At 44.3% G+C, this 15,613-nt stretch overlaps 1 protein-coding gene across 1 annotated transcript in view; it reads right to left on the reverse strand.

The window, feature by feature from the left end:
- Positions 1-15,613, reverse strand: part of NSF (N-ethylmaleimide sensitive factor, vesicle fusing ATPase) — a 657,569-nt gene that overhangs the window by 469,122 nt on the left and 172,834 nt on the right. Inside the window, exon 4 of the mRNA XM_078645103.1 lies at positions 7,414-7,453. Within this exon, the coding sequence (XP_078501229.1) occupies positions 7,414-7,453 (40 nt within the window). The remainder of the gene's footprint in view (positions 1-7,413; positions 7,454-15,613) is intronic.

Consider the following 15,613-nt stretch of genomic DNA (forward strand, 5'->3'; position numbering starts at 1 on the left):
AACAAAGTGGTGCCAACAACTGGTCTACAGCCTTAAGATCTAAACAGGTCTGCATTTTAGCAGTAGTCTCACCCAGGATTTTTCAAGCAATCTAGAATATGCACCTCCATAAGTGAACTGGTTATTATCTTAGATATGACAGGCACGAACTCTTGACAGAAATCATTCAGTTGGAAGGAAGGACAGGGATTGGCTGGACACTGCGCGGTGTCCTTGGTCCCAATTATAAGCTCTAATTCAGCTGTGCCCACTTTAGCTAATGAGAAAGATGGAACTACGGTTGGATCAGATATGAGTGAAATTACCGTAACGTCCTCTTAATGGCCAGTGTTGTCACAAAAATAATATTTTCCATGAATTAGTTTACATCTGGGCGATGAGGGCATTTCACTAGATTTTGACAGTTTAGAAGGCGCTACATCTCTAAGAATCCCAGAGAATTCTCAAGTGCAGTTGTCAGTAGTTTAAACTCCAGCAGTATAATACAGATCATGCGCGCAACCTTGACATCACGCTGGACTGCTCGTTCTCAATGAATCGCCAAATCAACGCAGTATCCTCATCCTGCTTCCACACACTCTCCCTGCTTCGAAAGACATTCAGATGGATTCCCACTAAATCCATAAAGACGGTCACCCACGCACTCTTCACCAGCAGACTGGGCTACAGCAACACACTCTACGCCGGCTTCACCCAGAAAGAGCTTAGGAAGTTACACAACGTCTAAAACGCCTCAGCCAGACTGGTCCTCGACATCCCCTGCCACAGCCACAGCCACATGGCAACAACTCCAATGGCTCCCAATCAACAAGAGATTTGGCCCCGGGGTCACGGTAGCATCAGAGGTGGAGGGGAACAGGGGAGGGTCAGAAGTGCATGCGCAATGTAGTCTGTGTTCTACAAGCTCACTGCCGCTGGCCACTCAGTGACTTCCCATTACTGGCAGGTCGGAAGGTGCATTTAAATATCCACTATTGCTGTATGCATCTTTATTTGTACAGCGCAGCAGCTCTTTATTTGTACAGCGCAGCAGCTCCCGAGCTCATAGGGCCTCAGCCAGGCTTCGTACAAGGCCGCTTTATTTTCACAAATGGAATCGGAGAAGTCTGCAGCCAAAAAGGTACCCAGTCATGTATTATTTAAAATTTTTAAAAGATATGTTTTGTAATGCTGTAACTGGCCCGTTTTTACTTCGGTGTTGAAGCCACACTATTTCCTTCCTAGAACGGGGATTTCTTATAAAGTCCTCTCAGCTTGTTTGAGGAGCAGGGACGTTCCTGATCATAAAACAAGCTTCAATGACTGTAGAAAACCCATATAACTGTTGAAACACATTGTGGCGTGGCTATAATAAAGGGAAAACACGGTAGTTGCAGCAATACGAAAACACGTGTTTTTAAATTTAAAAAGCATCAGACTTGTGCTCCACAAACCGGGTCACCCATGTGACCGGTGTAAGTCGTACCGCCCTTTACCCATGTTGAACACAGAGGTTCGAGTTTAAGCTAAGGCTCTTGTAAATACGGTGACTAAAGTTGTTTAAAAGGACAGAGCGGGCTTTATGCCTAGCCGTGCTACTCGACAAACAATAGAAGAGTTCACAACGCGTTGGCTCTACTGGGCAGATCAAAGGGCCCATTGGCGAAATTTCACCGATTTTGACTTTAACTCGGTGGGAAGGGACTACTTGTTTCTCCTGCTTGACGGATTACATATTGGCCCCACAAATGTGTCATTACTGTATACGAGGCTGACGGCACAAACAAGGGTGTGGGGACAGCACATCAGATGAGTTTTGGGAACAGTGAGGCGCTAGGCATGGCAATCCACGGACCCCACTGCTCTCTCCGCTATCGCGACTGAACCACAAGCAAAGTGGATTAGATGCCCATGTGAAACACAGACTCGGCACAGGGGATAGCGGACAAGATGGCATTATACGTAGACAATGTATTGATTTTCCTAAGTGATCTGCAATGGCCAGGACCAAGAATACTGGAGATTATCCAGGTATTCTGTAAATGTACTAGTGTACAGATTAATAAATCCAAATCTTCCCTACATCTGGTCAGTGATCCTCTAAACGACCTGGCATGGGCCCATGATGTGCGCGTCATGACGGAGGGCTTTAAATATAGTGTGTGTATACACCACAGAGACTACCTAATGTGCCTGGGAGATGAATATAAAACCGCAGACTGACAGACTCCGAAGAGATATTAAGTTCTGGTCACCTTTGCCCTTATTGCTTCTAGGGCGATCACGGATCTTTAAAATGGCAGCACTAGCTGCTTACTATTCATTCAGAAACCCGCAAAACCCATTCATAAAAATAGACTTCACTCTCGGGGGGGGGGGGTCTCTGGCAGGACAGGGAATCCAGAATTGCAAAGGGGAGAGGGGTTGGCCTAACGGCTAAGGCGCTCGACCTCGGATCTGGGTTCGAGTCTCGGTAACGACGCCAAAAAACCCCTGTGATTCTGGGCAAATCACTTAATCTCCCCGTGCCTCATGTAACGTAACTGGTGCTATGTAAAGCGCTCTGATAACTGATTCGGTTCGGTTCTAGTTCGCGCTATATAAAACTCCCCCAAAAAAAAAAAAAAAAAAAAAAAAAAAAATAGAAATGTGTTAAGTCAACAGACGAGGGGGGGGGAATATCGGCAGCCGCCATGATGTCTTACTAAATCCCATCCCACTGCGTGATTTTGAATGAGTGTTGGTATGACACAGAGGGTAACCACGTTCTTGTGGCCCAAAGATGGGTGATGCAAGGGCTACAGGTACAACATCTTGTGTATGGAGGAACAACACATCACTCTAACACAGGTCACAAAGGTGGTGGTGATCTGCTCATGATATCAACAAAGTTGGAAGAAAAAGCTCACACAGGATACCCCACTATGGTTGTGGAGGTGGCTTCCCCAAGTGTCTCAGTTGCAGGGATTTCACCAGCGGGATGTCATTGGTATCTCTTGACTAGATGCAATTATGTGAGGGATAGGGATGAAATACTTTGAGGAACTGCAGTCAGAGTTTGAGCTTTAGCGTAGCGAGTTGCTTAGATACCTGCAGCTTAGACATGTACTCACACCTTAAACTACTTGACTAGCGAAGTTCTCAGATTACAGACGTTTAGAAGCAAAAGCATTGACTGGGGAATTGAACGAAGATAAGACTACACAAATACATAGATTACTAATAAACAATACTCCTGCTCCTTCCCATGCTTGAAAGAGGCTTGGGAGGGAGATTTGGGTCCCTGCCAGTAAAAGACTGGAGGGAATCCCGAGCCTCCCCCACATATTCTGCCATCGCCTCTCAGTTTAGACTCATACAACTGAAATACCTGCATCATCCAAATTTCACTAAACAAAAACTGTGGTAAAGAGGGTTGATCTCTACACCACTTTGCCTCAGTTCACCACTTCGCCTCAAATGTAATGCAGACAACAGCGATTTGCTATACATGGTTTGAACTGTGAGACTACTGCCACCTTCCAGGAGGGAGTTCAATCTGCCTTCGATACAGTGCTAGGGTGGACTTTCCCTCATCATCCGAAGCATACACTGATGCATATTGAGGAGGAAGGTGACAGAAATAGATACAAACAACCTTTGTTACGGATTGGCCTGTTGGTGTTTAAAATGATATGCGTAGAACTGGAAAGAAGTGGGGCCTCCGTCGTTGGGGACGTGGATGAAGGGGCCGGACCACTGCACGGGGCTAGGGAAGTTGGGTTATTTGGCCAGGGGATATGCACATAAGTAGCAGAAGATATGAAAGGATTGAGCCCAATACCAACTACTCTACTGCAACCATGTCCTCGAAGCCCTTAGTCATTGGAAGCTTCTGCTAAGGACTAATCAGGACTGGGACGATAGAGGTCAGTGGAAGGCAACTGGAGGAGATGGGCTAGGGTTGATGAAAGCAAATGAGGATGTAGGTTGTACCAATTTTTGTTTTATAGAAAATCAATACAATGGGTTATAAAAAAAAACAAGACTTCTTGCCTGAGTTGTCTGGGCATCCCTTCAGGTCAAAGTTCTCTCTTCCTCCCGTTGTGCTCACAAAATCCTCCTACCAAACAATGTTATCATATTTCTTAGAAGAACTGAAGAGGAGATGAGGTGTATTGGCCGGAACTGCTGACTTTAGACCTGGAGAACCAGCTTAGCGTGCAGGTGTCAGCTCAACATCCTGTGATTCTGGGTGAATCCCTTAATATCTCTACCCCAAGAAAGAAAAAAAGAAATCCGAACTTGTGCTATGTAATCTGATGCTCACAAAGCGCTACAGTTCCTTTGGGCCATGTCCGAACTATATAAAACTGTCAAAAAAACATGATGGCCAACTGACAATGTTGTGGAATTCTCTGAAGCCCATAGGTTGGCACAAAGACACGATTAAGGGAAAAATCCGTTAAAATACAAAAAAATAATGATAATCAATTAAAGTGGTATTTGTTGTCGCTGTCAGCAGTTTGAGACTTGCTTTTTTTCCCTTTGAATTCTGGTGCTCGTGGTTTTGCTTTTCCCGTTGTAGATGCACAACTACAAGTTCGTTAACGCAATAGTTAAAGGTCAGCCTGACTCCCACAGTACAATAGGAGGACTAACTAAAGGTGTAACGAATGACTTTCTTGTACACATAAGTGGCACATGAAACTTCTCTTTCAATGCAGTCATTAGGCCTTTATGTGTTATCACATTGTAGCTTTCCCAAAACAAGTATCTACAGCAGTGTTGGGTATTAGTGTGTTTTTTGGTTTCCAAAACAGGGTTTCCCCTGAACTACCATGCTGTTGTCCGTGACATCAAAGCATGTAGGGGCCTGAGGGTCTCTGAGGGGTGGACGGTGGGAAGGGGACACGCAAGTTTTACTTAAGCAGGTGCAAGTTTTACTTGAGCAGGTGATGGTGCTATTTCTCCCTCAGGGAAATATTGCTAGAAGGTGCGGTGGTTTGATCTGACCAGAGGGTACAATGTAGGCACTTAGTGCTGCTGGGGATTTCCATTGCTGTCAGGGCAACTATTCTACTAAGTTTCCATGATTATAGCCCTGAAAGAACTTCGTGCTGATGGCAGATGAAACTGCTTGGATTGGTGACTATACTTATGATAAATTGTCAAAGTGTAACATACAACACCTGGTAATGTCACACAGTGATGTGATGCCAACATGGAAATATCACACATAGGCAGACTGGCAGCGCTGCACTTGCCATGTTATTAGAAAATAACAGCCATTTGTTCATATATTGAGATTGCTCGAGAGCCTGCAACTGGTACTTGAATATCAGCTTGGGTAAAACCCTCTGTTATCTATCTTAGCAATTCTGATCGTGTTTGCTTTATTATTTAGGAACAGCTTAAAAGACTTTACAATATCTTCAAAGTGGTTTCTTCTTGTTTCTAACTTTTACTAATATTCCCAATTTTCATTTCTGTTGTGCAGGTAAAAAAAGGGACCGTGTGGAAACTCTAGGCACCTTACAATCTTCTCTTGCCACTTTTTACTTCTCCTCCTCATATCTCAAATCTTATATATCTCTCAAGAGTGTCCAAACCCCCTGCTTTCTGCAATACCTGAAGAGAGCAACAGCTAATGAAACGACCTTACTAACCTACTGTGAAAGGAGCTGGGGAAAGAGCTCACACTTTCCAGTGTGCTTGTACGTTAGCCTCATTGACTGGTGACAAGATGAGGGAAGAAAAGAGTTCAGGGGGACAAGGATACTCTGAAGGAGCCCCTAGTCTAGAAAGTATCCAGTCTTTAGATGTATTTATGCTTCCTGGTACTTGAGGTTTTGCATAAGGAACAGGGAAGGAATTGGATGAAATTCACAGTCAGGACGAGTGAATCCGTGATAGTCAACGGCCCACCTAAGGTATACAATAAAAGAAGTTGGTAAGGAGGAAGCTGGTGTGGGGGAGTTGAGGTGGAGGGGGAGTTGGGAGATTTGAAATTATGTCCTTTTTATATTCAAGTAAAGCAACGGGAAGAGTGACATTAAACAAGTAGCAAAACGTTAGATAAACTGTAATAGATGTGGTACAGCATTGCATATTCAGTACATGCCTGTAAGTTGATGTTGCTTATTCATTGAAACAATAAGGAAATGAAAAATAAAAAAAAATAAAAAAATAAATAGGGAAGGACATAAGTACAAACACAAAGTAAAACATGAACTGGCTAATTTGCTGATACGAACACATGCGTTTGCTGAATCCGAGGCGTCAGTTTCGTATAGAGATGCATCAAAAACATACCTGTCAAAGACCATCTATGACATCTGACACTAATGCAATGTTTGTGTGTCTGTGTGTTTGTCTGAGAGAGAAATGATCACCGTTGTGAATAACGGCATTTGCCTCTTACATATGGGCACATCCTCCTAAAAGGAAGTCCACTCTACTGTGGTAAAGCTGGTAGGATATTCTGTGCTTTCATTTCTGCTTTTGTTTTGCTATGGTTTATTTTTTACTTACTGTTTTCTTAAACATATGCATGTAACTTTTAGAAGGGTCAATTTTTACTTGTTAATATTTTTACATTTTTAATATTTGCAAACTTTAAAAAACGGAAAAAAAAAATCACAGGTTTGCCAAAGCCAGGCCTGATGGTTTTGCCAAGGTTTGGTCTATATTGGGCTTGACCACTATTATAAACTCCTCTCCTCTGTCTCCAACAATTGTCCACATACTTAATACTACAAGAATTGTGACAGAAACGATTTATTTTACTGATAAGTTTTTCTTGCAAGGCACAGAATCTTTGTACTTTAGGTCTGAATTTTCCGGATGAAATTAATACTAATCACCAGGTCACGGCCTAGTCTCATGACTGGTGCCCAGATTCACACTCCTGGTTTTCGCACACAACAAGTCTAGCCATTGGAGATCCTCAATGAAAGTATATCTTTATCATCCTTCACAATAAGACCCAGAAGGACAGTTACTGACCTTGTGAGGTGACCAATACTCTGCTGTTGGGTATCTAAGGTCACCCGTCGTGTGTTCACATTGCTTATACTGCGGTTACCAATAAGTAGCTCCCAGGTTCTTTTTTGTTAACTAGTGTCACAGTTTTCTAGGATAACTCAAGTAAACTTGTTCTCACTCTTCAGGTTGCTGTAAACTCATCTGTAGACTTGAACCCTGTAGGCCACAAATGTTTTTACTGTATAAATCACACTGCGAATTTCGCAGCTTCCCAGGGGGTTAAGAATCATTTGGATATAATCTTCAAAGTAACTTCAACTGGCAAGCTTAAAACTGGCAACTACATTGAAACAAATAAAGCATTTGGTATAAAAAAAAACACACAGGGCCAATTTCATGGTTTCAGAGCACTCTTAGTTGAGCCTAAAAAGGTTTGTGTAGGGTCCCTATTAAATGAGCGAGTCCTACCTTCAACATCCTGCCCGATGGAGAGTCCGGCCCATTTCCGCTGTAAAACACAATCACAGGTCAGGAAGATGAACTGATAACTATTAGTCAGTTTAAGAATTTTCAAAGCAGCAGTGAAAAAATGCTCTAGACTAAAACCACAGTGAAAAGACCTTTAATCGAAAAGCATTTAGATAGCAGATGTTATTACCACCCAAACTAAGTGGGATTCATTTACTGACCTTGGAAGGATGGATGGCAGAATTTGCCCTGTTGAGATTTGAGCTAATTCTACACATGTCTCCAAGTCTACATAATGTCAACATTTCTAACTTAATATGCTGAACAGCTTTTAGGGATATCTCATGGAAAGACAGACACACATCCAATAAGGATGGACTCGTAGTGAGATACGTAAGGCGTTCTAGACTGCACCGGAAACTTTGGTGGCCTAGAAGGCTGAGAATGAAGAGCTCGAAAGAATAAATTACTTACCTTGGGTGAAGCTCTTTTCGGTGGATGCGTCATCTAACCACAGAGTCCTCACCTTGGAGATCTCCCCAGGTGCAAGACTGGATTCAGAAAACGTAAAAGCAGTGTTCCTGCCCAGCAGTAGGTAGTGCTGTGCGACTTTACATTGACAATTTTCTTCTCTGGACGTGACTAACGGAGCCACATATAAGCTCCACTCATACATGCGGACGCCATTTTCTTTCGTGAACACTTCCGCCAACCTAGACGCGGAGTCCATCCCCAAATTGAACTAACCAGTGTGCGCTGTCTTCGCTCTGAATCTTTTGAGATGAAAAAGGCCATACTACAGAAAGGGGAGATGGGAGGGACAAGAGTAATTTATAATGAGGCAGAGAATCTACCAGAAAAGCACTACAGAAGAAGGCATTCTTCTAAGGGATAATTCTAACCGCGGATACCTCGCCTTGTGAGTAAGATGCCAAAGCTGCCCCTCCCAGGGTGGTGGGTCTGTGGGATGTCCCAAACAAAGGTTCTGCAGGACCGGGAAGCCAAAATCCCATCTTGACTGACCCGACTGTCGAGGCAGTAGTGCTTTGGGAACGTGTGCCGGACAAGTCCTGACAAGTATCCAGGACATGAATTTCCCTCGACAACACAGTGGAAGCAGCCGTGGCTCTGGTGGAGGGGGCCCTTAGGTATGCTGGAGGCTCCTTCTTAGCCAATGTGTAGCAGATCTTAATACAGAGAAATATCCATCAAGAGATAGTCCTTTTCTGTACCACCTTGAATTTCTTCACTCCACAGAATCCCACCAAAAGCTGACAATTCACCCAATGCTCTCTGGCGCGACTGATGTAAAAACTGAGTGTTCTCTTTGGGTCTAAACTATGAAGTTTCTGTTCCTCCTTTGAGAGATGAGGCAAAGCAAAGAAAGTCAGAAGCGTGACGGCTTGCCAACATGAAAAGGCATTGCCACCTTTGTCAGGAACGCAGTTCAAGTCCACAAAACCAGTTTCTCTGGAATAAAGGTAATGAGAGAGGCTACACCAAAAGGGCCTGAAGTTCTCTCACCCAGCGTGCGGATGTTATAGCAACCAAGAAGATTGTTCTTAGAGTGAGTAGGCACAATAGACAACTGTGAATTGGTTCTAAAGGGGTACATATTAGAAACATGTGAACCAGATGTAAGTTCCACAAAGGCCTTAGGTGAAGACGGGCTGTAAATATTTTAGAAAACAAATCACAACCACTGCTTTCAAAACGGACGGTTGATCCGGCAAACTTAAAAAGGCCAACAAATAAGCTCTGTGTCCAGAGCAAGACCTTACGGAGCAAAAAACAAAGCAAACATCAACACATCTGACATTCAACGGGTCCAACTGGTGAGTACTGCACCAAGCCACAAGCTTATCCCTGAGCCCTGCGTACACAGATTTCGATGAGATGCCCGGCTGCCTCATGACATCAAGGCTGCATGTTGCGCAGGCCCGGGTGTAAGATCCTGCCCTACTGCAGTGACAGAAGGTCCACAATGAGTGAACGTTTGATTGGAGGATAGATGCTCAAGCCTAAAAGTAGGTACCACACGCTCCTGGCCCAATCTGGAGCCACTAGGAAGACTCGGGCCAGGTCATTCCTGTTCTTCAGAACTCAGAGCATGGCGATAGCAGCAGGAAAGAACATAAGAGTCCTGTGCTCCACTCCAGGTTAAGCGTTTCTCCATGAGATAGCCTTCTTTGGAACTCCAGTGCTCAAAAGTGTTGCCAACAATTAACGTCTATGGTTGGCCATCTCACATCAACTTCAACAACCAGGGATCTTTTTTTATTTAAGCTTCATAGGACTTTTGCTCCCAACTCTATTGTTTGAGAAACCGAGGGCAGGCTCCTGAGGCTGAGAATGCAACCTTGGCAGTCCTTATATTTTAAGAGAAAGAAACAGGGCGATACAAGTAGGTTAAATAAAAGAATGCCCGGTTGTCGAAGTTGGTGTAATGTGACCGACCGTAGACATTCATTGTTGAATAAAACTATATCTATCTAACAACATTAGTAGGAGACTTGTCTGAGGACAATAAAAGAACATCAGGCCCATTGGGATTTAACCTCATTGAGATAAGAAACTGATGGAACCTATACAGAGAATTACATCGTTTTTTTTATCCCCAGTTACATCTTTACATTACAAGAGATTTTGCAACGACAATTATGATAAATGTTTTAACAATATTAATTGGGGAAAAATATACAATTGTTACGTTCTGAAGAAGGTGGTTTAATAAGTAATTTGTTAGTAACCAAAATGCGTCGAATATAAACAGAGGCATAATCCATCAGCACTGCACAATTGTATATAATCTATCAACACATGATTGCACAGTAACATATGTGTTGGATATGTACAACTCTAAAAGTGTAATAGATGAGCTTATACTTTAATATGTGTTCCCAAGTTACATGTTGTTTTGATGTCATTTTTATCTTGTCTAAAGTGAATTAGAGGATGATTTTTATTAATAAGAATACATATTTAACCAATAGTTTTGGAATTTGATATGGTTTGTATTCCTAGTGCTTATAGAACATTTAGCCCTGCTGGTGTGGTATAAAGAAGACAAATATAATAAAAGAGTGAAGTGGTAAATGGATAGGGATTGAATACTAGTTTAACCTACAGAAAATTATTTTATCTTTGTTCAAAAAGCTTCAGAGCCATCCAAACCGAGACCCAGCACAGAGGCTGAAACATCTGGATCATATCAAGTGACCTGGAATCACTGGTCGTGATGAAAGGCTCAAAAGCGCACAGTATCCAAGACTGCTCCGATAAAGGTGAGCCTCTGAAGGAGTCGGGTGTAACTTCAGCAGGTTGACTGAGAACCCCATGATGTCAAGAGGTTTGCGGTCATCTGAAGGTGGTTCAGGACTAACTATGGCGAGTCTACCTTCAACAGTCAGTCGTTGAGGTAGGGAAGACTCTTACCCCTGACCTCGAAAGATGGGCAGCGACCACCACCATAAACTTTGTGATAACCCGAGGGATGTTGGTGAGCCCGTAAGGGAGACCAGCAAACTGAAAGTGTCTGTGAGCCACCCTGAAACACTATGGGCCTGCAGGTTGTGAAAATAGGCATCCTACAGGTTGAATGATATCAAGAATCTGGGATCCAGGGCAGATAGAACCTGGTCCAGGGTAGGCATTTTGATTTTGAACTTGTGTAGGAGGAGATTGAGAGGGCACATTATCTAGGATAGGACAGAGGCCTGCATTCTTCTTTGACCCATGGAAGTAGTAGAAATAGCACCCAGCCTCTACTTCCAATGCCAGCACCATCTCTATGGTTCCTTTGGCCAAATGAGCCTACACTTCCTGAAATAAAAAGGACATATGATCCGTTGGAAGTGGTCTAAGGTCGGAGGCAGACGCAGTGGGTTGAAACGAAATGGCAGGGTATAGCCTGGTTGGACAATCTGCAAGACCCATTTGTGGAGTCTAATGTTTAGCCACACTCCTGCAGAAAGTGGCTGATCCTGCCCCCTACCAGATGGTTGTGCGCCGTTAATAGGTGCACTAAAGAGGTTTGCAGATTGTAGCCAGACGGTTAAAAGACTGGGATAAGCGATGTCTCTACTGGCCAGGTCGTTGTCTGTTGGGCCCACATCATGACCTCGAAAGGGCTAGCAAGCCTGCTGTGCAGGGGATGGGGCCTGACACTGCCAATATTCCATTGACCTAGCATATCCAAGAAAAAGGATTACATCAGTGGGGGATTGTCTGATGGCTGCAGAAAGGCCCAAGTAAATGTAAATGTAAATGTGGGTGTACTTTTAAAGCGCACTGCGACTCCACGGAGTATCCTGGCGCTGAAGACCGCTGGGGAACCCGTCCTGGTTTTCCCTGTGAGATGGTCCCTTTCTGGGTAACTCCAAGGTGAAACCAGGCATCCCCAGCGTCTGTGGGGGGCCGTTGTAGAGATGAGGCAAGCTTAATGCCCAGAGTTGCCGAGTGTGTTCCCTGGTTAGAGTAGGCACCGAGGCGAGAATTATCGAGTCCGTTTTGACCCTGGTCCACGACCCTGCCGCGTCGGGAATTGAACCCTGGTCCCGGGCTGTTCTCTGCTTACGGGTCTGCCGCCTCTAACCAGTGAGCCACACCACTCCACGCCTTGGCTGAACTCCTCTTAAAACGCTCAAGGGTCTAATCCACCTTCTCACCAATTTGCATTGCCCACCCTTAAGACAAGGCTGGCTGAGGAGAACATACTCTTTACGAATGAGTCTATTCGTTTTTACATGGTTGAAAAGACATTAGAGTTCACTTTACTGGTGAACGCCTGTAACACCAGACTAACAGTTGTTGAATGCTGTGTTCAGAAGTCCAGGTCTCCTGGCGCAGATCTATGGCGCCAGGCTACCTGGTGACTAAACATGATATAGCTGAAGTCTGCAGCATTGTGCCAGCGAGGGCTTCAAAGAAGGGCAGAAGAAGCTAAGTCGGTGCCTGACCAGGCTATGCGATCTTTGTCAATACATATGTTTTTACTTTCATAGTGGGGAGGGGAAGATCAAGGACTCCTTGAACACTGTAGAAAATGAATGTTAGTGGGGAACAACCTAGTATCAGGTGAGGTGCCAAGACTGATGGCATCCTCTAGGTCCATGTACCAGTTGTCATCATCATTGATGAGGAAAACTCTTCATCATCCCGACCACTGTCGTCTCCATAAGGCAGTCTCTGGTCAAAATCAGAGGCAAAAAGTTGGTGTAATGTCTCTGGATGATTGCACAGGAGTTGGATTGTGTCGGATTCAGAGGGATAATATAGAGGCTGTGGCACATCAAGACATCGCCTCCATCAAGATGACGCCAGCTCGGAGTCAGACACTATATTGGGTTGCAGGTCTTTCTCTGGCTTCGGTGCCGGGGTGGACACTCAATGAACAGGCACGGATTTCAGTGCCGGTCCCAACACGGAACATGAAGAGAATTCAAGGGATCCAGATGGCTTAAAGGGGAAACCCCTTGGCAGTAAACAGACTGGGAGCCCCTGCGGATCCTTGGGGCCTGAAAGTGCAACAGAGGGGCCTAAAATGGTGCCAAAAATATGCAGCATGGTCTCCTGAAAGGCCTCAATCTGTTGAGACATCATCGATGGACCTGGGGGCTTGGTGTACATTGAGACCAGGGCTAGAAAGTTTCACTGGTGGAACAGGAGCGAACCCTGGAAGTACAGTGATGCCTTTGAGCATTCTTTGACGGATAAGAGTGGCAGGATGGGGTCAAGTTCCACTTGGACTTCTTAGGTTCCTTCAACTTACCCAAAGACTTTGACAGCGTGGAAAATCTGCCTCAGGAACGACTTTGGCAGCACGAATGGGTCCTCGCTTTCAACTTCAACTTGACTGTGTTCAGCACGGAGCCTTCTAGTGCTTGGCCACGCAGAGCTCTGCTTTACAATTTCATCTGGACACAGTTGTCGCAGGCCCCAAAGTCATGCAAAAAACAGAAGTATCAGAAGCACAGCTTGTGGGGCTCTGTCACAGACATCTGAGGCGACAGTCCCTACAAGGTTTGAATCCTGTTTTTTTATGAAGTGCCATCCACTCAATACTGAAATATTTTTCGGGAGAAATCCCTTCGCAAAGTGTAGAAGAAAGGAGCAGAGGGCCGGAACCGCGTCCGACATCTGCGTACATGGGTGACACTTATCAGCTGCTCTGTTCTTCACTTCCAGAGTGGAATGGTTTTGACACAGAGTCGCATCGCGCCACCTACCGGCACACAGTAGCACTGCTTTTATGTTTTCTGAATCCAGTCTGGCACCTTGGAAAATTCTACAAGGAAAGAATCTGCAGTAAGGGGTGATCTTTCAGGATAAGCTTTCCAACAAAAAACTGTAAACAATGCCATCTCAGCAGCTAATCTCATTACGGTTTAGCTACAGCAAACAGACATACTTCAAATGACATCTGCAGGGTTGGCACAGTGAATTATTGAGTGGTAGTAATGTCACAAGGCACAGTAAGTGCAGATGGTGCTGGCCGATTCTAGGCACACCTGTTATGCCAGGGTAACACAGAAGTGTAAAAAGCCAACCTGTTTCCGAAGAAGGGAGACAAGAGCTTATTCTTTTAACTCCGAGCAATTTCTTGAAAAGTATGGATCCCTTCAAACCACTGGTGCCAACAGCAGTTTTATTCTCAGCACAAAAACGAAGGCATCCTACAACTGTGATATGCAAAGGTAAAAGGTTAAGGAGGTGGTTTGATATGGTCCGGAGAGTTTTCTGTTGGGCTGGTAGACTATGTCATAGTATTGGCACAACAAAGACTCCGAAACCAGGCGGCTTCCCATTTCCAAACTATCTGGAGAAGGATTTCCAAATTGCCTGTTTTTTTCCAGCTAATGGGCAAGCAAAAACCCAAAGGCTCTCTGGTCCCTTCACTTGGGTATGAAATGTAGACAATGGCTGTCATCGATGACCCTTTATTGGTTTATTAGACATTGTATACATCCCTCTGTGTACGGAACCAGAAACCAAGCAGCTGAGAGACAACAACCCTGCTTTCATTCATCCTCTTCTCAACAATCAGCCTTTACGCACAAAACAATTTCAAAAGGTGAAAAAGGAAAAGATGAGGGCAAAAAAGTAAAAAAAAAAATGCCGGAGATGTAGCAACGGTGAACTAGGAAACTGTAGCATCACGGAGATACCTGCTGTTCAAAATGCACATTTTACACCAAACAATTAAATCAACACATAAATTCAGATTTCACAAAAGATGCAACTGCCAAAGGTCTCCTTGGGTGACAATAAAAAAAATGGTCATTGGGCTCTGGCGGCTGAGCCTGGAATCTTTGAGGAGGTACAAGTTGTGGGCAGTGAGGTAACATTTCTGAGCAATACCCCTTAAAATAAGTACAGAACAATAATTGCAAAGTACTTTAGTTGAAGAAAAACCCAACACTATGGAATAAGATATTACGCCTCCACAGGGCCAGCTCACTGATCTTAAAGAATCAGAGAGTACACTCAAAGTTCATTTCTTTACACTGGTTTGACGAGACAAGACCAACAATGCCAACCAACAAACCAATCCCCCATTGTCTGCAGATTCTGAGAGGGCTCCCACAAGAATCAATCTATCAGTGTACTCCGTCACAGCAGCTCGTTATATGGAATGCCATCAAGAGTCATATACACGAGTCATATGTACAGTCCAAAATATCACTCGTCCACAAAACTGACCATGAGAGGTTGTGTGGCCAGGCTTCAAATTCAGACCTGCCATCTTGAAAATAAAATTTGTTGTGTGAGAAGGGGGCGTGGCCTTGGAAAGGGTGGAACTTTATGATAATAACTACCTTTGAAACCCGCCAGCCTCACCCCACCCATGCCCCGCTCTCATCGACCTTCTGTCCCCTCAAAAAAATAAAACCTAAAAGCTGCTGGGGTTGGTGCAGATGTCCTGGGACGTTTTCACACATCTTAATGGACATCAGCTGCTGACTGCCTCCAAAGAGGAGCTGGAAATCCACACTTTTGATTGGTTTCCAGCTCCTCTTACCTGCCACCATGTGATTTCGGCTTCTCACCGGGGACCATGAGAAGAGAGACGAAATCGTGTGGTACGTGTGATTTGACATGTCTGTAAAAGGTTTGTGCCACAGACAGCAAGAGGTGAGAGTATCATCATATCTTATAAGCCTTACATTAAAAAGGAATTCAAGCATCAACTGAACTTAAT

This window comes from Lissotriton helveticus, chromosome 5_1, assembly GCF_964261635.1.
Source record: "Lissotriton helveticus chromosome 5_1, aLisHel1.1, whole genome shotgun sequence".
Classification (NCBI taxonomy): domain Eukaryota; kingdom Metazoa; phylum Chordata; class Amphibia; order Caudata; family Salamandridae; genus Lissotriton; species Lissotriton helveticus.